At 38.7% G+C, this 15,553-nt stretch overlaps 1 protein-coding gene across 1 annotated transcript in view; it reads left to right on the forward strand.

Annotated features, from left to right (window-relative positions):
* Nucleotides 1-15,553, forward strand: part of FAM13A (family with sequence similarity 13 member A) — a gene marked incomplete at both ends in the record, with an annotated part of 327,001 nt that overhangs the window by 24,727 nt on the left and 286,721 nt on the right. The window contains 2 exon segments of the mRNA XM_079717737.1: nucleotides 4,661-4,850; nucleotides 12,181-12,390. Of these exon segments, the coding sequence (XP_079573863.1) occupies nucleotides 4,661-4,850; nucleotides 12,181-12,390 (400 nt within the window).

Raw genomic sequence — 15,553 nt, forward strand, 5'->3', positions numbered from 1 at the left:
AGAAGTGTGACTGACATACTCTGTGAACATTCCATAAAAGTTAGCTGTCATTATCATTCTGATTTTCTCATTATCTAAAACCCTGGTTTCCTGTTTGTTCTGATTAGTCTTTTATTTATTTTTTTTGGAGTACTTTTATCAGTTGTGTGTGTGTGTGTGTGTGTGTGTGTACAGAACAGAAATGGGTTCTGGCTAATTTAAGCCCAAAGAAGCTTTACTGGAAAGTTACAGAGTGGCCCACCATGTAGAAGGAACAGCTGAAGGACCAGTGTCAGAAAGGGGCAGCTAAAGGCCTACGGCAGCTCCAGTGATGCAGGTGGCAAGAGGTACATCATGGTTAGTTAATCTAACCATCTCGTGAGAGCACTGCAGCTGGAATAAATTAGCTCCATCCATTTTTCTCAAGCTTCAGTGACAGTCCACTCAAGCTTCAGTGGCCTGCAGGACAAAGGGTCTGATTGACCTGCGACGGCACCAGAGCCCAGCTCTTGCTAAAGGCAGGGCAGCGGTTGTAAGTGGCAGCCTCATCAAGGATGTTCACAGTGAGGGTGAGGTCATTCCCCCAAAGGCGGTCAGGATTTGTCACTAGAAAAAAGGGCAAGTGAAGACTAAGTGGTCCCCACATCAACAAATATTCACTACTGTCCTGGTGCATGCATTTTGTGAGCTATCTTAACTTTTTTTTTTTTTTTTTTTTTTTGCGGTACGCGGGCCTCTCACTGTTGCGGCCTCTCCTGTTGCGGAGCACAGGTTCCGGACGCGCAGGCTCAGCGGCCATGGCTCACGGGCCCAGCCGCTCCGCGGCATGTGGGATCTTCCCAGACCGGGGCACGAACCCGTGTCCCCTGCAACGGCAGGCGGACTCTCAACCACTGCGCCACCAGGGAAGCCCTTAACTATTTTTTACCACAAATAAATATAGAAAAACAAGGTCCCAGCATGCAATTATAAAAATGAATATTGACATAAAATTCAGGTGACATGGGCTCTAGGCTCAACCCTTTCTCTCTGAGTTCACCACAAGTTTTGGGGTCCTGGTTTCCTTATTCCTAAGGTGATATTATAAGCACTAACCCCTACAGATTGTTCTAGCAGTAAACCCCAAGGTTCCCTGTCTGTCTTTTTTAATGTGGGAACCTATGTTACTTTTACACACACACACACACACACACACACACACACACACACACACGAGTCCAGTTTCCAAACTCAAGTGATGTATGGCATTGTATGCAAACAAAGGTTTAAACAGTTAAGTTTGACTTAGAATACCTCAATTAGTAACTTTCTTTTTCAACTTATATTAGGTCAAGAAAGGTAAAATGTGTGTCTGAAGGGAAGCTGAAATTCCACAGATATTGACATTTATAAAGAGATAGTGATGTTATCATTGTAGAAAGGAAAGTAATTTCAATTTAAATGGAATTCATCATAAATGGCTTTCCATTTCCTCAGTTATTTTATTTCTTCTGTGAGTAGGGAACTATAGAATATTTCTTATAACCTACCAGAAAGGATATTTTTTTAATATTTGTTCTAAGCCCATCAGTGAAGAACTGATTTGGATGTCTCTAAACATATAGCTGTTTTTTTTCATTGTGGTTGTCTTTAAACAATATTTACCTTTTTAAAAGTATTAACCTAAATTAGATTACCAATTAATAATCAGATGTTCCTTTATTACTATAATTACATATAAACTTGCTTTGTAGTATGGCTCTGTACTGAGTAAACAGAGAGTTTAATTTGCAATCCGTTCAAAATGTGTGAGGTTAATTACATGTCTCATCCTTGAAAATATTGAGCCATAATGCCAAGATTGCTTGTTTATGCTATTAATAAGAGATACCACATAGTGACTGTACTTGAGTAAAGGACAGAATATGAAACAGGGCTATTAGCTGAAAGAATGTCACATGTAGACAGAATTTCTAAGAAAACCTTGAATTTCTAATAAAAACCTGAGAAATTCTGATACTAACATGCAAAGTGATTTTATGTTTATCTTTCAAAAGTCATACGTATATATTTTAAGAGATTGAGATACACGGAGAATACGTAGGTCGTCAGACTATCTACCAACCACAGGCCTAGACCATGGTGCCTTCTTCAACAGCAATCTTTCGTCCACGAAAACATTTGAGTACAGGAGTGGTTAAGTATCTCTCAATTGTTTTGAGAAGAAATCAGAATAATTTCCTGGAAGAATGATGATGATGATGATGATTATAACAATCAGTACTTAACTGAGTATGCCAGACACCCTCTCATTCTTCTATGTATATGAGCTCCTTCCAACCTTATATATTCCTAGGAGCTAGGGACTCCTGGTATCCCCATTTCGTAGACGGGGAAACTGGGTGTAAGTGACTTGTCCAAGGTTGCACAGCTAATGAGATCAGAATGGGATTCAAAATGGAGTCTGGTTCCACAGTCCACGCTCTAAACTAGCGGTCCCCAACCTTTTTGGCATCAGGGACCAGTTTCATGGAAGACAGTTTTTCCACGGGGCGGGCTGGGGGGGGCATGGGGGGGTGATGGTTCAGGAGGTGATGCGAGCAATGGGGAGCGGCAGATAAAGCTTCACTCGCTCACCTCCTGCTTTGTGGCCCGTTTCCTAACAGGCCTCAGGCCGGTAATGGTCCGCGGCCCGGGGGTTGGGGACCCCTGCTCTAAACGACTCTGCTATATTGTGTCTGTAAGAAAATAAGAAGATGAAACATGTAGGATTTAATCTCATTGTCAGCTGTGTCTGATGCAACATTTGAGACTATTTTCAAAGTTTCATTATTAAAGGTTACTTTTTGGCTGCTTACTCACCAGATAGACCTGGTTGACTGAAATTTCCCATGTGTTCTTTTGAAAGGTATTGATAGGTTTTGTTTTTTTGTTTTTGTTTTTTTTTTGCGGTACGCGGGCCTCCCACTGTTGTGGCCTCTCCCGTTGCGGAGCACAGGCTCCGGACACGCAGGCTCAGCGGCCATGGCCCACGGGCCCAGCCGCTTCGTGGCATGTGGGATCCTCCCGGACCGGGGCACAAACCTGTGTCCCCTGCATCGGCAGGCGGACTCTCAACCACTGTGCCACCAGGGAAGCCCTGATAGGTTTTTAAACTTACACACACAAAAATAGTAGTGGTTACAGATTTGACTTAGTTAAGTAACTTCCTTGGTAACAGAGATGATAGTTCTAGCCCATACTACTCTGCAGTAGCTAACACTATGCCTTATTTATAATATTAATAGATAATTAAATCTATTCTATAACTTTATACATTTGCTGAATTGTCACTAGGGAAATCTGGCTTTCAAATACGACCTATTAAAAGATGCAGAGATGTCCATGAAAGTTGGCCTGATTCTACAGATTGTAAGATTCAAAATCAAATTGAAACTACAGGGAACCTACTAAAAATCACAGTTGTAGAACTATCTTCGTGTAATTGTCATGTGTCACATGTAGAATTTATCACAGTTTGTGTTATACACAAGCTGCACTTTAACATTAATATAAATTTAAATTAAGGAGAGGAGCATGGACTTAGAGTATGATGAAACTCTTAACCAGTTCCATGACTTTTACCAAATTACTTCTTAACTCTTTGATCTTTCTTTCCTCATCTCTACAATGGAGATAATGTTTCTTCTTTTAGATTGTAACAGCTACATGAGCCTACACTTATAATATTGACACTTAGGTTAGTTGCTGCATTCATTCTCAAAAAGGGTGTGTTTCCCCTAATCTGCGTCCTGTGTCCTCAAATAAAATGTTTGCTTTTTGCCATCTTTTCAGTGTTTAAAGTTACAGATACATACATTTATGTAGGACACATGCTGTTTTAAAAAAAAAATCCCTCATTTAGTTTTATTAAACCATATTAAAATTTATCTTTTAAAATACTTCCTTGGGGAAAAATTTTCTATTAAAAGGAGGAAACAAATTTGTATGAACTTTTCAGCGTGGTGATAACTTGAATTGATTGACTGTAAATTGCATAAATTGCATTTTTTATTTATAATATGTACAATCTTATTGAAATTTTTAAAATTGTGATTACCTGAAACATTGCTATTTCGGAGATTATAGCATTTTGAACTTCAAAGAAAATTGAGTTGATTTTTATGTGCCAAAATATTCCAGAGATATCCAGATATAATCAAATCAGAGAAAGAAATGTTCATTCTACACATGCATATTTTTTTTCTAATCCTTCAAATTAAAGCTACCTTAATTTTGAGATAAATTTTCATCTTCAGTAACATCTTACTATTTCAGGATCTGCATGGGGTTTCGGTGTTCTGATAAGTGTTTTATTTTCCTGTTAACGAGGTACTTGTGAGTCACACCCTGGTTACTGTAGTAATAGATCTTAGATACTGCAGTGTATTGCTCCCTCTCTTAGCTACGCTTAAGTTGTGGCTTTAGGTTCCTCATTATTTTTCACTCCTTTTAACCGTCGTATCAGTGTGCACCATTCCTAACACTGAGCAACACGTGAGAGATGTTAGGGGTTTGGGTTTGAGCTGATGTAAAAATAAGCGAAGACCACTACTCTACAGCCTCCAAACGCTTACCCTTTGATTCAGGTGATTCTGTAGGAACCGTGCAGCCTCCTGTGGTAAACATGACTGACTGCTCTTTTTTCTTCCGCTATTTTAAGCAAAGTAAAGCAGCGGTTCGGCTGAAAGAAGACATGAAAAAGATTGTGGCAGTGCCACTAAACGAGCAGGGGAATTCCACCTATACAAAGTTATTTGGAGTCAGTCTCCAAGACCTCCACCAGCAGGGGCTGACTGAGAACGGCGTTCCAGCTATCGTGGGGAGCATAGTGGAGTACTTGACCTTGCATGGTAAGTCCAGTTGTGTTGCAGTTCTGTTGCTTTGTGTGAATTCCTTCATCATGCTTTATTATAATGTTCCCTAAAACACCTTAATTAGAATATTGAATTATGGCATAATACACTTTGCCCTTATAAAAGGATGTTAAGGGCACTATGACTGCTTAACATTCTTTTGAAAATATTTAATTCACCTTACCATGGAGAAATCCCTTTAATTATTGAGGTTTCTAGTTTGGAATGATTGCTAGTTTTAAGTGCTAAAATACACTGTTTTAATATTAACCGTGAGTTCTCTTGATTCATTAAATTCCCACTGAGAGTCAATAATTTTTATTGTAACACAATACTTTTTGAGTATCTCTTTCAGCTTGAGGTCAGTCATGAACTTACTGAATGCCTTGATTGCCTTCAAAACTCAGTGAGAATATACCAAAAAGAAAGTATGATATATAACCTAGTATGGTGTTGGGGGGCACATTAACTTTTGGAATGATACAATCAATTGTGTAAAATAATTGCAGAGTGCCACAGTACATTGCACTATAAAAAGATAAATTATATCTCTCTTAGTTGCTGAGAACTATTGTGTTTTATAGCTTTTTAAATTATTTTATTTAAAATAGAACTTAGAAACCTGGATAATTGGAGACTTATCAAATGAGGCTTATCAAACTAGGGCAGTATCGTGGGAGAACTCCAAACCATATAATAAATATCAATAAACTTTAAGAGATTTGGGAAGAAGGTATTCAGAAGGAAGAGCTTGGAATTTTCATTTTCTGTGCTGAAACAACATTTCTATACTAAAACAAGACTCACTGCAGAGTAGAATATAACGTTTGTGGGCATTTTTAAACGTAAAACTTGAGACCTGGAAGAAGTTCTGTACTTTGCACAGTTTGCTTCCACCCCTGAATCTTGCCGTGATTCCAAGTCCGTTCCTCCTGCTGAGAAGGTGGCTGCATGGGAAATGCCTGAGAGGCATGGCACCGCCTTTCTTCTGTAGGAACATGTGTCTGCTTGTGACAGGGACTATATGGCAAGACAGTTCAGACCTCAGAAGGTTGTCAGGTGTTTTGTGTTAGTTGAAAAACAGCTATTTTTTCAGGTTACTTGGTATGTAGATGACAAAATGGTATTTTCTTCTGAAAACTGAAGAGCCAGGTTTGCATTCTTAACCCGTAGGCGTTATCTCCTTGTTTTTGGAGGAAGATAGCTGCAGGAGGGTGAGATTCTTAGCGAACAGCTCTGAGTTTGTTCGAATACTTTAAACAGGTTAAATACAAAGGTGTTATATGCAGCAGCATGGCAGGAAGATGGGCCCTTGGCCTAGAAGATCCTGAAGCCAGATGTTGCTGAGTTAGAGCTTTGACGGGGCTCATTTACACACTCAGTATTGAGTAAAACTGTATCCTACTGACTTAGCTACACACGGATCTCTAGGTAATGCATTTAATATCTTAAATAGGGTTGTTCAGTATTACTCATTTGGATGCCAACGTGTGACCACCTAAAGTAATATTTTGGTTTTGGCATCATTAGTATTCTGACCTTTTATGCAACAATGATTGAATAATAGCCTTTTGAGGTTACTCTTATGTAAAATCATTTTCACTTTTAATCTTTTTTAAAGTATTGCATATTAATATATTTATGTGGTTCAAAATTCAGAAGGGTATATAGTGAAAAGTCTCTCCCTCCAAACCCTGTCCCCTGACCATTCATTTCCCCTCCCAGAAACAATATTACTATACTATTTTTTGCTATGTTCTTACAAAGATATTTGAATATATAAGCAGATATGTGTATTTTTCCCTCTTTTAACATAGCACACAGTGTACACCGTTTATGAATCCTCTTAAAAAAAAACAAAACAAAAAACACTCGGGACTTCCCTGGCGGTCCAGGGGTTAAGACTCTGCCATTCTACTTTAGGGGGCATGGGTTTGATCCCTGGTCGGGTAACTAAGATCCCACATGCTGCACAGCACGGCCAAAAAAAATCACTCTACAGTATATTTTGGAGACTGTTCCATTTTACATAAAGAACTTTCCTCATTTAATTCTTTTCTTCCCCTGCACGCTATTCCACTTTGTTTGTATGTGTCACTGCTCTAACCAGTCACATCCTGATCAGCATTGAATTGTTTCCAGTCTTTTGAAGTCTACAAACAATGATCCAGTGACTGACCTTTAACATGTATCAAGCACTGTGATGTGTCTGCAGACTAACCTTTAGAAGTGGACTGCTGGGTCAAAAGATAATGTGCACTTACAACCAACCCCAGGAGTTAAAATAAACCAGTTTTTTATAGTCACACCATCAATGTATGAAAATCTGGGAAAAATTTGAATTAGAGATTGCTTTTCTTCTGCCTCTCCTTGGCATACCCTTAGGTGTACTTTCATAGGGTGTGTTCAGGTTTTGCAAAACTAAATGTCTTAGTGGGCTCAGTCAGTCATTCTTAACCAGGGATGGGAAATGGTCACTAGTGGAATCTTTTCAGAATACCCATGTGATTGGCAGTACCTCAGATCTACTGAATCAGAACCTTTTTTGAAAATTTATTTATGTATTTATTTTTGGCTGCATTGGGTCTTCGTTGCTGTGCGCGGGCTTTCTCTAGTTGCAGCGAGCAGGGGCTACTCTTTGTTGCAGTGCGCGGGCTTCTCACTGCGGTGGCTTCTCTTGTCGTGGAGCACGGGCTCTAGGCATGTGGGCTCAGTAGTTGTAGTGCATGGGCTCAGTAGTTGTGGCTCGTGGGCTCTAGAGCGCAGGCTCAGTAGTTGTGGCGCATGGGCTTAGTTGCTCTGCGGCATGTGGGAATCTTCCCGGACCAGGACTCGAACCTGTGTCCGCTGCATTGGCAGGCAGATTCTTAACCAGTGCGCCACCAGGGAAGCCCCTGAATCAGAATCGTGATGGGGCAAACTAGGGTAGGGCACCTGCCCTGTATTTTGACAGGCTATATAGTTAATTACTCCATAGACAACCAGAAGCCCCTTTCTGTATTTGAAACTATTGATATCATGTTAACAAACCAAAGAGCCTGTGTAAGTTTGAGAGCAAGATACTTCAATTAGATTTATTTAACCATTTAAGTCAAATATTTGTTGTGGACCTGTGATACAGTAGGCACTCTGTCAGGTATGGGATATGAGGTGATTGGTTGTATAATTAACCATAGGTAGATATTGTGGTCATACTTTGTTGTTTAATATAAATGTAGGTATATAACAACTCGACATGAGGGAAACCTTTTATTATTATAAAGGAATTTTAGGACAGAAAGCATTTATAAAGGCCTATATTAAGGCCTGTTCAATAGACTTTGGCCTTTTTTCTTTAAAGAAAAAGATACACATTTTTTCCATTCAAGGGAAAATCTTGTAAGTTATGAGGCACATCATCTTTATACTATTTTAAAATAACTAATCTTGCTGACAGTGTTACTGGATTCCTTCTACTTTACCATTAAGATGCTGTGGGATATTTAAATAGTGTAGCTTTCGCCACTTACCACTAGATGTCAGAATATGCTTACATATTGTCACATGACTTTCAGGGCCAGTGTGCCAATAAGAAAAATTCTGACTTCTGGCATATTTCATTTCTGTTGATGTATTCATACATTCATAGATGTGCTCATCAGACTTTGAAATAAATACTTCAGTTGTACAAGAAAGTAGTTGTCAGTGTTATATATTATTTTTTGGTATTACTAAACCATTTATAAGTTGCTGTTTCGTGATGATTAACCCATATCATGAAATCAAGTGTGGCAGAATCTCAAATGTATGACAGTAACTCTGTAAAGCTTTCTAAACATCTCCTCCCTCCAATGTTTCTGTTATAATCATTTCCTAAAAATTTAGAGGAGGAAAGATTAGAGATTATATAATCTGGTAAACCTCACATGGGTATTGTATATAAGTTTGTAAGGGACTTTTAAAAGCTATGTGGATTCTTTTTGCCAGAGTGTAATATAGCCGTGTCCAGACGTAAACTTCTCCGGATTGAAAAATCACTAAGTATCCTAAGAGTTCTTTGGGGGAGAGATGTTCCTGAGGGAAGAGAGTTGTGCAAATAAATGGCATGAGGGCAGAAAAAATGGTTGAGAAGCGCTGACTTGATGACTTCCATTTACAGCTTCTCTTTCCTCTAGTAAGGTCCGGGGGGATCAGGAACTTCAAGACCAAAGCCAGTTCTTGGAGATGGGTAGCTATTTTTGAATAACTGGAAGTATATTTATTTGAGGAAAAGGTCAAAAAACCTTGTTGGAAGAGGGAACCTCAGGTCAAAGCTAGAAAAACACTGTGAAATCAGATCCAGGGGCATCTGCTTGTTCAAAAACAGGCTCTGGAGCTGGGTAAGATATAGGACTATGTCGTAAAATTCTATATCTTCAGGATCTGGGCCTTGACCAGGAATGGGATTCTCTTTTATTGGGTGCTATCTGCTTGATGCCAGTATATGTCTCTGAAGTTACAGATGCAGCTTTGTAGAGTAGAGGAAACAGAACTTGAAAGCTTTAAAAACGACTAAGCTGAATCTCTGGATAGTAACTGATATTCTGCAGTATTAAAGGGAATGGCATATCACATTAGTTATCTCTTGCTACAAAACGGATGACCCCAAAACATAGTAGATTAAAGCAGTGTTTATTGTCTCACAGTTTCTCTGGTACAGGAATCTGAGCACAGCTTAGTTATGTCTTTTGTCTTTAGGGACTCTTTAAGTCTACAGTCATACCAGGACGTGACTGGGGAAAGGTTCACTTCCAAGCTCATTCATGTGCTTGTTGGCAGGATTCAGATCCTTGCGGGCTGTTGACCTGAGGGTCTCGGTTACTCATTGGCTGTTGTCCAGAAACCGCCCTCAGTTCCTTGCCACGTGGACCTTTTTATAAGGGAGCTCACAAAGTAGTAGCTGATTCATCACAGTGAGCAAGCACGAAGAGCCAGAGAGAGAGAGAACACAAGGAAACAAAGTAGGCATCACAGTCTTTTATGACCCAATCTCAGAAGTGAGTTTGGAACCTAATCACATTCTCTTGGTTAGAAGCAAGTCACTAGGTCCAGACCGCACTCAAGTCGGGAGAGGATTATACATGATATGGATACCAAGAGGTGGGGATCACTGGGGCCAGTTGAGAAGCTGCCTAGCACACAAACTGACTGGTGTCTCCTCTGATTACATGGTCCCCTGCCCTGGCCATACTGGTTGTTAAATATTTTTAATAGCATTTCTGGTTTCACAGATTTTTGTCAAAATTGAAGCTAAAATTCATGTCAATTTTTTTTTTTTTTTGCGGTTCGCGGGCCTCTCACTGTTGTGGCCTCTCCCGTTGTGGAGCACAGGCTCCGGACGCACAGGCTCAGCGGCCATGGCTCACGGGCCCAGCCACTCCGCGGCATGTGGGATCCTCCCGGACCGGCGCACGAACCCGTGTCCCCTGCATCGGCAGGCGGACTCTCAACCACTGCGCCACCAGGGAAGCCCCAATGTCAATGTTTGATACTCATGTTCTTCATAACCAAATAATATGTGTATATGTAGAAGAACATAAACATCTTACCAGACGACAAACTCTGTAAGGATGCTTGTGGTGTTTAAAGTTTTTCTCACGGTTGATTTTTTTTTTTTTTAGTACCTAACATAGTGCCAGGTACTTATTAAATGTTTGTTGAATTAAAGGGCTCATAAGATGTTTTATCAAATTATAAACGAAAAATGAAATCAGCTTCCTTTTCCTTTAGAAAGAGCAACGCAATTAGGAGAACAGAGAGGGAAGCCAAGGCTGATCTGAACAAACACCTCCCATCTAAATAAATCTAATAGGCTTCAGTGCTTTAGGTCATTGCTAAAATTCACCATTGGGCTCTCAAAAGGAGAGTGGCGAGTTGAGTCCTTGGGTCACTCTTTTCTTAGAATGTTTCTTACGCCTTTAACATCCCTCCGTGGTCTGACTCACTTGCTTTCATGGTGCTCTCTTTGAATCCAGCACACTGAGCTGGAAATCATTATCCTCTACCTTAAAGCAGCTGCCACCCGTCCCCCTCAGTTCACCTTATCCCTTACAATGCTTTCTCCTGGATTTCTAGTTTTCAAACCTTAAAGTTAGGTTTCAACCCTTCCTCTTCCCTATTTTCTTTTTGTACTAAGTTACCAAATCATCTTTATTCTCTCCTTTTCACTTCCTTCCCACCATAATCTGTCTTACAGTTGACTGTAGTCCCCCTAAGGCAAGCTCTCTGCCTTCTCCATTCTCTGCTTCTTTGCTAGCTAGGTCTTCCTTTATGTTGTGTCTCTCCCCTGCCTGCCCCCAACTCACACACATTTAATGCCCCAATGATAAATAATGATAAAGTCTTCACTCTTTCCCTTGACATTCGTGACCCCCTACTTAGCATTTCTTCCATTTTAGTACCCTATCACTCTTTGACCTAAATACTCCATATTTTCATCTGCCTGCCTTTCTTTATACGCTCATCTCTCTGCTTCTCAGTTCATATATTTGTTTCTCTTTGTCAGGGATAGATCAAGGTTTTGTGGGTCTGTTGCTTAGTCCTTCTGGGGCCCTCTTTAAGAAAAAGAACACAAAATTAAGAGTACAGAATTAGGGACAGAGCATTGGAAAGGGCCCCAGTACATGAGGGGCCCTGAAGATTAAACTTCATTAGCTTCGCGGTACATCAGCCTCAGTCCCCCAGTCTTGCCTGTGCTTTAGCCAAAGATTATGCAGTGGAGCCAATGGCTCCTCCGTGAAGCCTTCTCTGCCGACCCCAGCCAACACTAATAATCACAAATCAATTGGCTAAAGGCAAGGATCTTGTCTTGCGCTACTTTACAGTCTCTGAGTCTTATAATTTGAATTTATTAATTACTAAAGAAGTAATAGTTCTTTATCAACTTATTACAAAGGTAATCACATACAGTTAAATTTTTTTACGTACATGTTAGTTTTTTCTTAAATAGTTGTTCTCAAAATGCTAAGCTGCTTTCGGAGCCCAGGGTAAGTTTCTGTTATACACTGTAGAAAATTATATGAATGAAATTTCTTTATAGAGTAGTACATGTTCTGTGTTTGTATGTGTCCTAACCTTATTTTTCGACGTCAGCTTTTATAACCGCTTATGATCTTTGTAGTTGGTGTGTGATGATGGGAAGATGTATTATTCTAAGAAAATATTTTTATAGGACGTGAAAATCTTCCAGTGCTTGATAATTATTCAGAAAATTCTATACTGAGATTTATTTACGTCGCTGTTCTTTAGAGTTTGTACCTGTTTGTGAGAGACCTCTATTATTTTCTGTGCATGTACTTTGCTGTTCCAGGACTCACCCAGGAAGGCCTTTTTCGGGTGAATGGCAACGTCAGGGTGGTGGAACAGCTTCGATGGAAGTTTGAGAGTGGGGTGCCCGTGGAGCTCGGGAGGGATGGCGACGTCTGTGCGGCGGCCAGCCTGTTAAAGCTCTTCCTGAGGGAGCTGCCGGAGGGCGTGATCACCTCGGCCCTGCAGCCTCGGTTCATTCAGCTCTTTCAGGGTCAGTACACTGAATCCTTCTAGGAATTAAAGCAATTTTATTTTTCAGCTAACACTAAGGTTTTAAATATTAAATATTTAAATTCTAAATGTTAAAATAGGATTTTAAATATTTGTGGTCTCTCCATAACCATCATCTTGCTATTTCACTCTAGATCTTCATCTTCTACCCTAAAATAATGCTAAACTGATGATGAAATACCATTATATTAAATGTAATTTCTAAGACTATTGGCATATGAATACGTAAATAACATAATATTGAAAAGCCCTGATGCTTTGGGACCAAAGAAATTCTTTTCTGACTAGTTAGTGACTGCCATGGAAGTATTGATACTAAGACTAAGGCATTAAATTCTATGTAGGAAATATTAATTAATTGAATTGTGTTTGGTTAGTGACCTTTGAGACCGAAAGGTCACTGGTGGGCTTTCCTTTTCTTATAAGCAAGGCTGAGTCCTAAAACAGTAGTTGTTTTACATAACTGAAGTTAAAATTGATTTTTAAAATGTTCTTAAACATCTTTTTTTCACTGCAGTATAGTTCATTTGCAATATTATATTAGTTTCAGGTGTGCAACATAGTGATTCAAAATGTTTATATGTTATACTCCATTTAAAGTTATTATAAAATATGGGCTATATTCCCTGTGCTGTACAATATATCCTTGTAGCTTATTTATTTGATAAATAGTAGTTTGTACGTCTTAATCCCCTACCCCAACCTATCTTGCCCCTTCCCTCTTCCTTTTCCTCACTGGTAACCACTAGCATGTTCTCTATATCTGTGAGTCTGTTTCTGTTTTGTTATGTGTATTCATTTGTTTTATTATTTTAGATTTCACATTTAAGTGATAAGACAGTATTTGTCTTTCTCTGTCTGACTTATTTCACTAAGCATAATACCCTCTAGTTCCATCCACGTTGCTGCCAAGGCAAAATTTCATTCTTACTTTATGGCTGAGTACTATCCCATTGTATATGTGTATATATTAAATATATATACCACATCTTCTAATCCATTCATCTATTGATGGACACTTAGTTTGCTTCCATATTTTGGCTATTGTAAATAATGCCACTGTGAACATTGGGGTGCATATATCTTTTCAAATTAGGGTTTTCATTTTCTTTGGATATATACCCAGGAGTGGAATTGCTGGATCATATGGTAGTTCTATTTTTAGTTTTTTGAGAACCCTCCATACTGTTTTCCATAGTGGCTGCACCAATTTACATTCCCCCAACACTGTACAAGGGTTCCCCTTTTCTCCACATCCTCACCAACATGTGTTATTTGTGTTCTTTTTGATAATGGCCATTCTGACAGGTTTGAGGTGATAGCTTGTTGTGGTTTTGATTTGCACTTCTCTAATGATTAGCGATGTTGAGTATCTTTTCATATGCCTGTTTGGCCACGTGTATGTCTTTGGAAAAATGTCTATTCAGGTCTTTGGGCCATTTTTTAATTGGTTTGTTTTCTTAATGTTGAATTATATGAGCTATTTATATATTTTGGATATTAATCCCTTATTGGTCATATCTTTTGCAAATATTTTGTCCCATTTAACAGGTTGTCTTTTCATTTTGTCAATGGTTTCCTTTGCTGTGCTGAAGTTTTTAAGTTTAATTAGGTCCCAGTTGTTTATTTTTGCTTTTGTTTCCTTTGCTTTAGGAGACAGATCAAAACAGTACTGCTGCAATTTATGTTCGTGTTTTGCCTGTGTTTTCTTCTAGGAGTTTTATGGTTTTGGTCTTACATTTAGGTCTTTAATCAGTTTGAGTTTATTTTTTATATGGTGTGAGAAAATGGTCTCGTTTCATTCTTTTACATATAGCTGTCTAGTTTTCCCAGCACCACTTCTTGAAGAAACTGTCCTTCCCCCATTATACTGTCCTTTCCCCTTGCCTCTTTTGTCATATTAATTGATAATAAGTGTGGGGGTTTGTTTCTGGTCTCTCTATTCTGTTCCATTGATCTATATGTCTGTTTTTGTGCCAGTACCGTACTATTTTGATGACTATAGCTTTGTAGTATAGTCTGACATCAGGGAGTGTGATACCTCCAACTCTGTTCTTCTTTCTCAAGATTGCTTTGGCTATTCAGGATATTTTGTGTTTCCATACAATTTAGAAGTCTTCTAGTTCTGTGAAAACACCCATTGGTATTTTGATAGGGATTGCTTTGAATCTTTAGATTGCTTTGGGTAGTATAGTCATTTTAACAATATTAATTCTTCCAATCCATGAACACTGTATATCTTTTCATCTGTTTGTGTCATCTTCAATTTCTTTCATCAGTGTCTTACAGTTTTCCAAGTACAGGTCTTTTACCTCCTTAGTTAGATTTAGTCCTAGATATTTTTTTTTTTTTGATGCATTGGTAAATGGGGTTGTTAACTTCTCTTTCTGATTGTTGTTAGTGTAAAGAAATGCAACAGATTTCTGTATATTAATTTTGTGTCCTGAAACTTTACCAAATTCGTTGACGAGCTCTAGTAGTTTTTGGTGGCATCTTTAGGTTTTTCTGTGTATAGTATCAGGTCATCTGCAAATAGTGACAGCTTTACTTCTCCCTTTCCAATTTGGATTCTTTTTATTTCTTTTTCTTGACTGATTGCTGTGACTAGGACTTCCAATACTGTGCTGAATAAAAGTTGTAAAAGTGTGCATCCTTGTCCTGTTCCTGATCTTAGAGGAAATGCTTTCAGCTTTTCACTGAGTGTGATGTTAGTTATGGGCTTTTTGTATACAGTCTTTATTATGTTGAGATTCATTTCATCTATACCCACTTTGTGGAGAATTTCTATCATAAATGGATGTTGAATTTTGTCAAAAGGTTTTTCTGCATCTATTGAGATGATCATATGATTTTTATTAAATTTGTTAATGTGGTGTATCACATTGATTGTATTATAAAGTGGTTTTAAATGAAGAATCTTCATTTTTAAAGGTACTAATTTTAGACATAATCATTATTGAGTTCTCCCTCCTAAATACAGGAAGAAAAATGATTTAGCTTTGAAAAGCCATTTCTTTCCCTGTTTTTGCCAAGTTAGGGTGAAAATGGGAAAATGTATTTATAAGAGTGTTAGATACCAGATTAAGAAGGATGTTACTTAAAGCCACATTCCTTTAAAGCAGTAGTATAACTATTCACATGTA

This window comes from Hyperoodon ampullatus (genome assembly GCF_949752795.1).
Source record: "Hyperoodon ampullatus genome assembly, chromosome: 1".
In the NCBI taxonomy this organism is placed as follows: Eukaryota; Metazoa; Chordata; class Mammalia; order Artiodactyla; family Ziphiidae; genus Hyperoodon; species Hyperoodon ampullatus.